Raw genomic sequence first — 13000 nt, forward strand, 5'->3', positions numbered from 1 at the left:
ACATGCCGTTACGACTGAAATGACGGGGCTGTTTTCTCCTGGAAACATCCCCGTAATTTCGGCCGTTACGGACGCTGCCCTGTGAACATACCCGAAGACCCAACTGCCGGACTGCCTTTCTTTTCAGGCAAACGGTAATATTGAGCCTTGATTCAGTGCTAACATCAGAATATCAGGCCACTATAAAAACTGCAGAAACACACTGCAAATGAATACCGGCAACTACTCAATGCAGCTAACCTCTGCACTCACTGGAAAATACATACATTTTACAAGCTGCCTTGTCCTCCATATATCTTATAGAATGACTTTTGACAGCACATTCAAAAACACTTTTCGGATAAAGAACTAAGAACAATTTAACGTGCACTTTCTCCATTAGGCTTATGTACCTGTATGTTCTACCACATATGTGTTAAGATGAATTTGAAAAGCAAGGTCTCAGGCATTCTACAGAGTTTACGGTGCACCTCCATTACAAAAGGCAGTTTCAAACGCCGCCTCCGGTTTGAAGAAATACAGGCCTGCATGTCAATAAAGTATCATGTACAATGCCTTATACTTTAAAGGGGTATTCCCATCTTTTATTGTTAAGGCATATCGTTAGGATGTGCAATAACATTATGGTCGGTGGGGGTCTGATTTCTGGGACCTCCGTCGATCCTAAGAACTAAGGAACAGTGAGTCCCTTCGGTATTTCTTCTGCATATCCGTGTTCCAGGACGTCTGCTGTGCTGCGGCCCAGTGGGTGGCTGGGAGCATCGCTGTGTAAGGAAAACTGCTCCTTAAGCACTGTGTCTCCTTGAGTCTGAGGATTGGTGGGGGTCCTGGCAGTCAGCCCCCCTAAGATTACGAAGTGATTGTTCCATGACCATATAAAAAGCACAAGACTGCAGGCTGAGTATCTGTATTTAGGTTGTGGGACTCAGAGGTGACTCCTCATCGCTGATCGTCCATTAGCTGCTTATTGATAAAGGATGGACAACCTCTTTAAATAAAGAGAAGTAGGATACATCAACACATATTTGTTGTGAAAAAAATATTTTCTTGAATTTAATAAGCACTTCAGCTGCTATGCAATAGCGACATGGACATTTGAGAATACACTGTTACAGGTTCACTACAGTTGATACTTTTACAGGAGTACTGTGCTGACACTATAACAGAGGCAATGTAGTCGTCACTTTTACGGGGGTACCGCTGATAACCTTGTTATAGGAGCACTATGGTAGCCGCTTTTAAGTGGGGGAACTGTGGTCGCCATTTTTACATTGCTACAATTCCCCTACAGTAACAGTCCCCCTGTATCAGAAGACCTATGGCTTGCCCTTTAATTGGTGTACATGATATAATAATGCAATGACTGAAATAAAAACTTCTTGCCAAAATAGCAAGATTTTCTCATTAAAGTTCCTTACTTATGTATGCCCTAACATCAGCAGCAGAGTTTCAGCTCCCGCAACTCGTTTTGTACCAATTGCCCCGCTGGAATAATTTTCCCGTTGGCGACGTTCTTCTTAGTTCATGGTACTGACTCTGTGTAGAAGATGACGCTACAGTCAACCACTACAGTCAGCCAATCACAGAGCAGCAAAGCATATAACTGGGGCTCTGTAATTGGCTGACTGGGCATGATACACAAGTGTCTGCAACTCTGCTTATGTGTTTAGTTGACAGATTCAAAATATTGATGCAAAGTAGTGACCAAATCTGCACTGTATGAATGAGGCCTAAAGGGTACAGCAGACCGAGGTCTAACTTGAAGCTCCTGGCTAAAATGCTAAATCTATAACAGGGCACCTCACCTACCATGTGCCATTTGTAATACTGGTGTCTTCTGATGTGGCAAAAGTGCCTTTGGGACCCCTTCAGGCACCAGGGCTCGAGTGCAGCTTCTATCTCTTCACCCCTACATCTACGCCACTGCCAGCAGGGCACATGTCACTACATCCAAAGTCAAGTTTCGAACAGCCATAATATGGCAACAATTTAGCGTCTGTATTACAGCCGCAATACTTGGACCTACCACTGTTTTACTGAACCAAACTTAGGTTACCAAAGAACACTTTGTAGATCTAAATTTGTTTCAGTAGAACAGCAAGAGGTCTGGGTATTGCAGCCATGATATGGACACTAGAATGTGACCTAATTTCAACCGGTCTTAGGCCTTATCCTCCGAATGCAGATTCGGTCAGTATTTTATGTTGTTTTTTTTCAAGCCGAAATCAGGAGTGTATTTTAAACCAAAAAAGGCATAATGAAAATCTCTGCGAGTATTAGTTATTAACCATTAATTACCCTAGAATACCACAGATATTACAATTAAGCACTTCACCACTGTAGACCACCAGATTTGTTAGTTACTAACTTACAACCAGCTCTACACCATCAGAGACATTACCGGGAATGCTAACTCCTAAACCACTCTATGCAAAAAATTTCAAATTTACTGCAGGTAGAATGTTGGCAAATATTGGGAGTATGATGGAACATTTTATCATCGCATGGATTTTGCACTATAGGCACTCATAGATGTTGAAAACCCTATTCAAACGTCATGTGTTTGCCCCATGGTTCATTGCATTTCTCAAACATTTGAAGATGGGAAAGAGGGGCATACATTTTTGGTAAACTGTACATGCAATTGAAAATATTTCAGGTGCCACAATGCCTCCAGCCTGCAACAGTACCCAAATAACAGAGCCCTCTTGCAACACTGCCTCCATATCAAAACCCAGCTTACGAGAGCACCCCAGTAATAGTGCCAGCATGAAACAACTTTAAAAAAAAAAGAGGTTGACACAACCTCTGCAAAGAACAAACTCAAAGGGTTATTTCCATCACACAAAGTGATGGCATAGCGACTGCTGGGATTTCCGCAATCCTGAGATTTAAGGGGCAGCAGCACCACTTTACCGGGAGCTCCAACACTGCTCAATTCAGATTAATGGGGATGTGCTGCAGTTCCTTGCACAGCCGGCGGCCGGGAGCGCCTCTGTTGTACGAAAAACAGGAAAGGGAACAAAGTGCTAAATCTGCACTGCAGCCCCTTCTTTCTCAGGATCATGGGGGTCGGCAGTCAGACCCCCACTGATCACAAAGTGATGGCATCTAGCAGTATGCTATCTCTTTGTGTGATAGGAATAACTCTTTAAATATGATATCCTAAAACTTTTAACACACTAGGACTTCGCTTTCATGCAGACTTTGTAGCATGGCACTTCAATTTTAACTGTTGAGAGACAAGTCCAGTCCAAAAAAATAACTGTATATTTGCGTAATTTATGATCGTGTGGGAAAAAAAAATGAAACATAATATTTTGGATGATTCAGACCTCTAATGTACATCTACAGGTTGATAAACTATCATCTCCACCAGTGGGGCCTATGTGGCCTCAGATGCAATCTTTGACTACTTCCAAGGGCTGCATGGAAAAGGTGGCTATGCATATGCAGCACTTCTCCACTACATACAGGAATAAAAGATCCCTATGCCCAGAATCCGTTCTATGTGGGGTCTGGAGATGATATATTTTACTGCACAGGTCGCATACAGTTCTGTGCTTGTGCTCTTCTACCCTACGTTCTTACACTGCTCAGTGTTGTAGGACTGTAGGGAGTTTGGCAGGGCAGCAGAGCAAATAGGTGGATGCGTGTATTGTTTACACTGTACAATACACAGAAGAGATGTGTTAGGGGCTGCAGGGTGAGCACCCAAGGGCTAGATATGTTTCCCAACATGATTTACACTTATATAATAGCATAGACAATGGTTCCCTAATATATTCTTATCAGAAGAGCTACCTACAAGAAGCTCCCCTGCCAGCCGTCCGATGGCAGACACTAGCTGTTTTATAACAAGACAGGTTGCTCTATACCGTAGCTGGTGTTATGCTGACAGACTTGATGGCCAGTGGCAGGAAATGTGAATTTCCCCTACCCTGAAAACATAATATCAAAATGACAGCTGTAGACACTATAAACCACATCCTCATCTTACTCCAGGCCCTTAGCCCCTTCACAGGCCTCTTGCACAACAATAACCTGCTCTGCCTTTGATTACTCTGAACCATACAGGACTTTTCTTTCATCGTCTCACCTCTTGTGAGGGACAACTGCATTCCGCAACTCTGGCGGTCCAATTATCCTGGACGAAATAGTGCAGGCATAATGTGGCGGTATAGCCCATAGCAACCGATTTCCATCTTTCATAGGCTTAGAGTGGACTGGACAAGGAAAGCAGTGAAATGATTGGTTGATGTGGGCAGCTCCGTTTTGTTGGGTTAAACTAGTCCTAGATGACATTAAATTGCGTACAATTACATGCCTATAACACTTTTTTTAATTTTCAAATAATAATAGTGATAAAAAAATATAAATGACTTTGAAATATTATTGTATGGATCATATGGTGTGGATCATACTGATTTTACCAGATGCTGTAATATAAAGAGGTGTAAGCAAAATTTGCAGACTTTCCTCCTTCCATGTTGCTATACATTGGCAACAAACAGGTATTGAGGGGGGGGGGGGTTGTATCTGTTCTAAGCCCCCACAAATCGCAACCAAGGCTATCTTACAACCTTAAATTTATGAATGTATTATTTTTTTTAGAAATACTTGTATTGTAATTTGTTAATTGTAAAAAACGTACCTTTATTAATTGTTACTCAAATTTTCTCTCCTGCCAGTCTCTAGATGAACCTCCTTACCTGCCAGTTGGCACAGACGTGAGTGCTAAATACAGAGGCGCATTCTGTGAAGCCAAAATAAAGGCAACAAAAAGGCTTGTGAAAGTTAAGGTATGCTATGCTCCAAAATGTGTCACTGAACAAAATAATACATCATTATCTTTTTTTATTCATCTTTTGGTTTGTTGTAAAATAATTTCCTTGTATCCTGATGATGAACTGTATTGCGTAGTCTCCACAAGGTTGAAGATGAGGCCTACGAAGCTGTGAACCACACTTTGGCTTTGATGTTTATATACAATTGGGGCTCACTGGTAGGGTTTCCTTTTGCATGTTGGTTTTTCTCTAGTATATATATTTTATCTAGGTGTCATCCTGTTGGATTTTAACAACTGTTACCCATTCGTAACCACTCAATGTGGAAATTTTCCGGCACCCCAGGGCACACAAAAAATTCACTCCTTGACCCAAGAACCTAATTTCAACTTCTCACCTTATACTTCATAAGCACATATTGCTTTCACTATTTCAATATATTTTTCTCTCTCTTTTGAAATGTGATTTTTGGCAGTTGATCTTAGGTCGATGGTGATCAACAGACTGTCTGTCTGGCAAGGTCTGTTGTCAGGGGAAACCGGGACTAGGCAGGTTAAATTTACTCCTGTCCAATCCAGTTGTGCCCCCCAAGATAACCGCTGCCAAAGGTGTCTGGTGGCAGCTTAGCCCTGCTCCCACCATAGAAGGACAATGCCGACCCTAACAGGCATGTTTATAGTGGCTCTCCCTTTGGATAGCCCGTCTAATCCATGTTCTGATTGCTTTCAATGGGCGTGACATCATTACATGAGAGATGAACACTCACTAGCTGCTTCCTCCGGCAGTGGGAACCCCCATTATCAGCACATCATCGGAGGACCTTTCACAGGTAGGGGTTGTCCAAACGAGACAACCTCATTAACTGGATTGCTAAGGGTCTGTAAACTTGAAAGTAAAATAAAAATCTTTAATTCTAATTAACCTTAAACTGAAAATTAGCATTCATGCAACAATTATGAACCACAAAGCATGAGCAAAAACATGTCACGAATAGAAATCACTCAAAAAAAAACCTTTTCAGTAGTCAACGGCGTCCAGGGCACTGCAGTGTTAAACACCTTAAGGAGAAGTATTATATAAAAGGCCCTTTAGCATATTTAAACCATCTATTGTTCTATTCCCCATTTATGCTCCATTTTGCTGCTGTAGTGAAGCTGTTACATTTCTCATTTTTAAATTGATATTACTTAGGTAACAATTCGACGGGATGCTACAACTGTGGAGGTGCAGGATGATCATGTTAAAGGTCTTCTGAAGGTAATTATTCATCTTAAATGTTTTATCTATAATGGAGCCTAGGCCGCACTTCATCTACATAATTATAGTTAGACATTTTACTGTATGTTACAAGCAAAATTATTGGGTTTTATAAGGAAATTTTGAAATTTATGTAGTTGCTTGTCTATTTACAATCCAGTATGTATAATCATATAGATTTTACATGTATATTACAGTCATCATTTAGATGTTTATTTATAGTCTTAGGGATCACTCAGGCACAATACCGATCGCAATGTATATGAACAAGGGCCAGGGACTCCCCCTTTATTGTGTCACAGTAGCCTTTTAAAGATTAAAAATCTTGATTTATTGGAAAGAGTTTACCTGGTACGTGCCCACACACCTCCCTCCAATGATGGCTTGCATACTGTTTGCAGACTTCAATTTACAGCAATCCATATTTATTGTAGGACTATCTTAAATCATAACTCGTGTTCTAGTTATTTTATTTCATAGTCTCTCCTCATTTATATCTGTTTATATTATTTCTCATGAAGTCATTTTTAAATGTTTAATATTATTTTTTTCTTTTTTTTTTTCAGATTGGAGCTGTGGTAGAAATCAAAAATCCCGATGGAACTTATCAGGAAGCTGTTATCAATAAGTTAACTGATGCGAGCTTATACACAGTAGGTGAGTCTATACAGAGGAGCTTTTATAATATGATGATATGCAACGAATACAATCCATTAAAATCATTTTTTGTGAAACTCCAATTGTAAACCATTTTTATTAAAGAAGACTATTGTATTAACCCATTCGCACACCCGGACGTGCCATTACGTCCGGGAGCGGGGGGTGATGTATGGAGCGCGCTCCATATGCTGCGGATGTCAGCTGTATTTCCTGGCTGTTTAAAGAGGCTCTGTCACAATATTATAAGTTCCCTATCGCCTACATAAGGAGATGGGCGCTATAATGTAGGGGACAGTAATGCTTTTTATTTTAAAACACGATCTATTTTTACCACTTTATTAGCGTTTTTAGATTTATGCTAATGAGTTGCTTAATGCCCAAGTGGGCGTATTTTTACTCTAGACCAAGTGGGCGTTGTACACTGGAGTGCATGGCGCTGACCAATCAGCGTCATGCACTCCTCTCCATTCATTTACTCAGCGCATAGGGATCCTTTTAGATCGCTATGTGCTGTCTTATACTAACACATTAACGATACTGAAGTGTTTAGACAGTGAATAGACATTCCACGTGATGTCTATTCACAATCTCTGCACTTCGTTACTCTGTGGTAGTTACAGCAGAGGACGCGTAATCTCGCGAGATTACGCTTTAAATGACAGGTTACAACGAGATCATGCTTCCTCTGCTGTAACTACCACAGACAGAGTAACGAAGTGCAGATATTGTGAATAGACATCCCGTGGTATATCTATTCACTGTCTAAACACTTCAGTATTGTTAATGTGTTAGTATAAGACAGCACATAAGTATCTAACAGGATCCCTATGCGCTGAGTAAATGAATGGAGAGGAGTGCATGATGCTGATTGGTCAGCGTCATACACTCCTCTGTACAACGCCAACTTGGTCTAAAGTAAAAATATGCCCACTTCGGCATTAAGCAACTCATTAGCATAAATCTAAAAATGCTAATAAAGTGGTAAAAATAGATCGTTTTTTAAAATAAAAAGCACTGCTGTCACCTACATTATAGCGCCGATCTCCTTGTGTAGGAGATAGGGCACTTATAATGTGGTGACAGAGCCTCTTTAACCCCTCAAATGCTGCGGTCAATCACGACCGCTGCATCTGAAGTGTTGAAGTCAGGGGGCCGGCTTATCAGAAGCCTGTAAAAATGACGATATACTGCAATATGTTAGTATTGCAGTATATTGTACCAGCGATCTAACGATAGCTGGTTCAAGTCCCCTAGAGGGCTAATAACGTGTGTGGAAAAAAAAGTTTTTAGTAATGAATTATTTTTTATTTTTTAAAAAGTGAAAAAAAATAAGTTTAAAAACTCTTTTCCCAATTTCCCCCTAAAGTAATGTAAAAAATAAACAAAATTGGTATCGCTGCATCCGTAAAAGTATGAACTATTACAATATAGCGTTATTTAATGCACACAGTGAACACCATAAAAAATGTAAACCGCCAAAATCGCAGTTTTTTGGTCAACTTAGCTGTACAACATTTTTAATAAAAAGTGATCAAAGGTTCTACATACCGAAAAATGGTACTGATAAAAACGACAGCTCGTCCCGCAAAAAATAAGCCCTCACACAACTCAATCTGTGAAAAAATAAAAAAAAAGTTGTGGCCCTCAGAATGTGGCGTTACAAAACATTTTTTTCTTTTAACAAAGTTTGTTATCAATAAAAGAAGTAAAATATAAAAAAAACCTATATAAATTTGGTATCACCATAATCGTTTTGAGCCACAGAATAAAGATAAGTTGTCGTTTTTACTGCACGGTGAAAGGCGTAAAAACGAAACCCAAAAAAACAATTGAGGAATTGCATTTTTTTCCAAGTTCAGCCCGCAAAGATTTATTTTTCAGTTTCCAAGTACATTATATGGAACTGTAAATGGTACCAAAGGAATCTACATTTCGCCCCCCCCCCCCCCGCCAAAAATAAGCCCTCACACCACTCTATTGACGGAAAAATCAAAAAGTTATGGCTCTTGGAATGCGGGTAGTGAAAAACGAAAGTGAAAAATCAAAAAAATGGCTTTGACCCGAATTAATAGTTATCCCCCAACATGGCCGGCCTTAGCTACGTGCGACACGTGCGGTCGCACAGGGCGCCGGGCGCCATGCTGTAAGGGGTGAATTTCTCCTGCTCTGCAGCTACTGCTTGGGGCGCCAGCGGGTCATGTGTCACTCACTGACCTCACTACTGGCTGCCGCAACTACCGCTCCCCTGTTCACTCTCTCCCCCTCTTCGTCTTACGTCCTGAGTGATGATCAGGCGTGATGACATCACAAGACAGGGAGGAGACTATCTTACCATGCGGTCCTGCTCTGGCTATTTCCCCAGGGCTCCGTTCCAGCAGCATCAGCGGATGCAGTGCACTAAGAAGCCCAGCAGGTCAGTCAGACTTTGGGGCTTTGGTTGTATGGGGGCACTGATGGGGGTCTAAAAATGGCAAATGGGCAGAGGATTCAGTGCCACCTTGGTGCCCATTTGCCACTTTTTGCCCCTTTAGTGTCCTGTTCAGTGCCCCTTCGATGCCCATTTGCCATTAATTGCCCATTTATTGTTCTTCTGTGACAGAGGGTGATAAAGGGGCAGTAAATGGCAAATATGCATCAAGGGGGAACTGAACATAAGAATACTAAAGGGAAAATAAGTGGTAAATGGGCACCAAGGTGGCACTGAACGACACTTTTAATAAATGGCAGATGGGCGCATTGTTCAGTTGCTCCACAGTGCACATTTGCCATTTGTTGCCGTTTTAGACCCTGTGCACATTACGTTAAAGGGGTTAAAAAGAAATTCTGTTGAAGCAGTAGATGTGAAGTTAAAATAAGGGAATGTTCACACAGCCTATTTTCAAACGTAATTCAGGCGTTTTACGCCTCGAATTACGCCTGAAAAAACGGCTCCATTACGTCTGCAGACATCTGCAATGCTTGCAATCGGTTTTACGATGTTCTGTTCAGACGCGGTGTAATTTTACGCGTCGCTGTCAAAAGACGGCGCGTAAAAATACGCCCGCATCAAAGAAATGCATGTCACTTCTTGGGACTTTTTTGGAGCCGTTTTTCATTGACTCCATTGAAACACAGCTCCAATAACGTCCGTAAAAGACGCCGCGAAAAACGCGAGTACTTGCAAAAACGACTAAAATTCAGGAGCTGTTTTCGCCTGAAAACAGCTCCGTAATTTCAGACGTATTTTGCTACTGCGTGTGAACATACCCTAAAGATTAACTTATACTTACCTTTCCTCCCAGACGTTCCTGCGTTGGGGGCTCCCGTCACCTCTATTCACTGTTTGTATACAGAGCAGCTGCAGCGGTGATGTACTGTCGACGTGATGTCACCACTGCAGCCGCTCTGTATACAAACCGAGAACAGAGGTGACGGGAGCCCCCAACGCAGGAACGTCTGGGAAGAGGGAGGTAAGTATGGGCTGCTTTCTTATTTTAACCTTTTCAGGACTGAGACATTTTTTGCTTTTTCATTTACGTTTTTCACTACCCGCCTTCCTAGAGTCATAAATTATTTTATTTTTCTGTGAATAGGATGGTGGTTATTTTTTGCGGCATGAGTTGTAGTTTCTATTGGTAGCATTTATAGAACCATATAAATGGGTTTCGATTTTACGGCTTTCATCGTGTGGTAAAAACGACAACTTAACTTTATTCTGCGGCCCAATACGATTACGGTGATACCAAATTTATATAGGGTTTTTTTTAAATATATTTTACTACTTTTACAAAGAAAACTATTTGTTAAAAAAAATAAATTATGTTTTGCCACATTCTGAGAGACACATATATTTTTTATATTTTCGTCTAAGCGCTGTGAGGGCTTATTTTTTGCGGGATGAGCTGTAGCTTTTATTGGTACATTATTTTGGTACATGCAACTTTTTATTAATTTTTATTACATTTTTTTGAGTTAATGTGAACAAAAAACAGCGATTTTGGCTATTACTTTTTTTTTTTTACGGCCTTTACAGTGAGTTAAATAAGAAGTAATAAAAAGTACCAACATTGGACATGTGGACAGCAGTTTTAATATTTTTTCCTGTTCTACAAAAGATAGCCTTTGAGTAAACGGATTAAGGGCCAGTTCACACCTCTGCCTCTGGGATGCTGTGGAGGGTCCCCGCCTTCTCCTTTTCGCTTCACTTTCTTCCTTTATTCTTTAGCTTGGGAACTCCGCTCCAGCCTCACTTTGGAGATTTGAGTTCCCCCTTCATTATCTTCTCTTTTTCACTCAGAACAATGATGTATAACAATGTATTTATGCTTTTTGTACATTTACTGTTGGATTATGTACTTCATATGTGCAATGCTTTGTTTTATGTACCCTTTATGTTATAAAATGGACCTCTTGGGTCAACAAAATAAAGAATTAAAAAAAAAAAAGGGCCAGTTCACACGTTTCGTAAATACTGTGGATTTTCCGCATCGGAATTAGTTGCAGAAAATCCGCAGCAAATACAGTAACAGCAAAGTGGATGAGATAAAACAATGAGCGTAAAAAACTGACCTGTGGTGCAGAGTTTTATTCCGCAACATGTCAATTGTATTTGTGTATACGCGCCTTATTTGTTGCGGGTTTTCCCCGTTGTATTCAATGGGGAGGTAAATTCCGCAACAAATAGCAGTTGTTGTGTTTTTTTTGTGGTGGGTTCGCAGCGATCCTGCCGCAGAAAACGCCACTCAGAAAACAAACAATATATTATACTTACCTAGGAATCCGTGTTTTATCCTCCTGGGATGACGATATATCTCATGTGACCTCCGCTGCAGCCAATCACAGCCTGTAACGGCGGTCACATGGATGAAACGTCATCCCAGGAGGCCGGCCTGGATGATGTCAGAGGCCCGGCCTCCTGGGATGACGCTTCATCCCATGTGACCGCCGCTGCAGGCCGGCTAAGTCCTGCAGTTTTTCGCAGCAGACATTCCAGGGGAGAAACTGCCCCACAGTTTGGTGCGTTTTTTTGCCCCAAATTCCCTGCGGCGCATAGGGTGGATACGCTGCGTTCTTTTACGCAGCGTATCCGCCCCGTGTGAACTCAGCCTAAAGGTAATTTCACATTACATCCTGCCCATCCGTGTAATGTATGCGCCGGAAAAGCTTCTAGAACTTATGGTAAACAGTCCCATACACCTGATGGAGGTTAAAAAAGCCTTAGTTCGGGTGGGACTGCGCTATTTTATGCCGTGGCGTCCAGTAAAAACAAATTATACTATCTGTTTTTTTGTGTTCATTTAATGTATGCGCCAGGAGCTTTTCCGGTGCATATGAGAAATTGACAGGCAGGACGTAATGTGAAATCAGCCTTACCAAAACATAGGCCTTGTTCACACTGTGCTAAAAACGGCGGAAAAATCGGAAGCAGAACGCCTCCAAACATCTGCCCACTGGGAAAACGGCATTCTGTTCCGACAGGGCGTTTTTTACACAGCCGTTTTAAAAAATGGCCGCAGAAAAATACGGCCACGAAAAAGAAGAAAAACCGCTCCAAAAACAGCTGTTAAAAACGCAGCAAAAAACGTGACTTTGAATAAAAAACGGCTGAAAATCAGGTCGCTTTTGACGTGTATTCATTGCGTTTTTTCCGCTCAATCAGAACTCTCATTGACTATAGAAATTAGGTGCGATTTTGGCGCATTTTCGGCACGTTTTACGTGCCAAAGGATTGACCTGACACTACTTTTTTCACGCGACACATTTTTAAACAAAACGTGTCGTATGCACTAACGGCAATAACCGTTGTGAAGTTCCCAGAAATTGTAATTCCCAACTAGAGCTATGCAGGATTCATGAGTAAAATACATTTACCATTTATCAGTCAGTGGGCTTCTGACAGTATGCAGGTAGTCGTGATCTGCTGACAGGCATCACAACTCTGCAGAAACAGTGGATTATAAAGGGAGGTAATCTTATTCTAACGTTATATTAGGGAATTGTTTGATATACAATTCCCTAATATAATCAGTAAAATCTCCAAACCGAAGATTCCCTTTACTTAAAAGCTAAGTGAAGAAGAAATATGATCAGTAAGCAGTGGCTAACACTATATCTAACCCTATATCTAAATATTATCTTTGACCAATAGTGTTTGACGATGGTGATGAAAAGACTTTAAGAAGATCCTCACTTTGCCTAAAGGGAGAGAGACATTTTGCAGAGAGTGAAGTAAGTATAACTTTATGTATTCAAGAAGGTTTTTATTGTATGTGCTGGTTTAGGATGGCTACTTTTTAATAGATCCAAAATCCTGTGTT

The 13000-nt window shown here is 41.0% G+C and overlaps 1 protein-coding gene across 1 annotated transcript in view; it reads left to right on the forward strand.

The window, feature by feature from the left end:
* ARID4B (AT-rich interaction domain 4B) overlaps positions 1–13000 on the forward strand; it is a 168793-nt gene that overhangs the window by 71232 nt on the left and 84561 nt on the right. Inside the window, exons 3-6 of the mRNA XM_075862529.1 lie at positions 4692–4802; positions 5979–6044; positions 6611–6701; positions 12832–12911. Of these exons, the coding sequence (XP_075718644.1) occupies positions 4692–4802; positions 5979–6044; positions 6611–6701; positions 12832–12911 (348 nt within the window). The remainder of the gene's footprint in view (positions 1–4691; positions 4803–5978; positions 6045–6610; positions 6702–12831; positions 12912–13000) is intronic.

The sequence above is a fragment of the Rhinoderma darwinii genome, chromosome 4 (assembly GCF_050947455.1).
Source record: "Rhinoderma darwinii isolate aRhiDar2 chromosome 4, aRhiDar2.hap1, whole genome shotgun sequence".
In the NCBI taxonomy this organism is placed as follows: domain Eukaryota; kingdom Metazoa; phylum Chordata; class Amphibia; order Anura; family Rhinodermatidae; genus Rhinoderma; species Rhinoderma darwinii.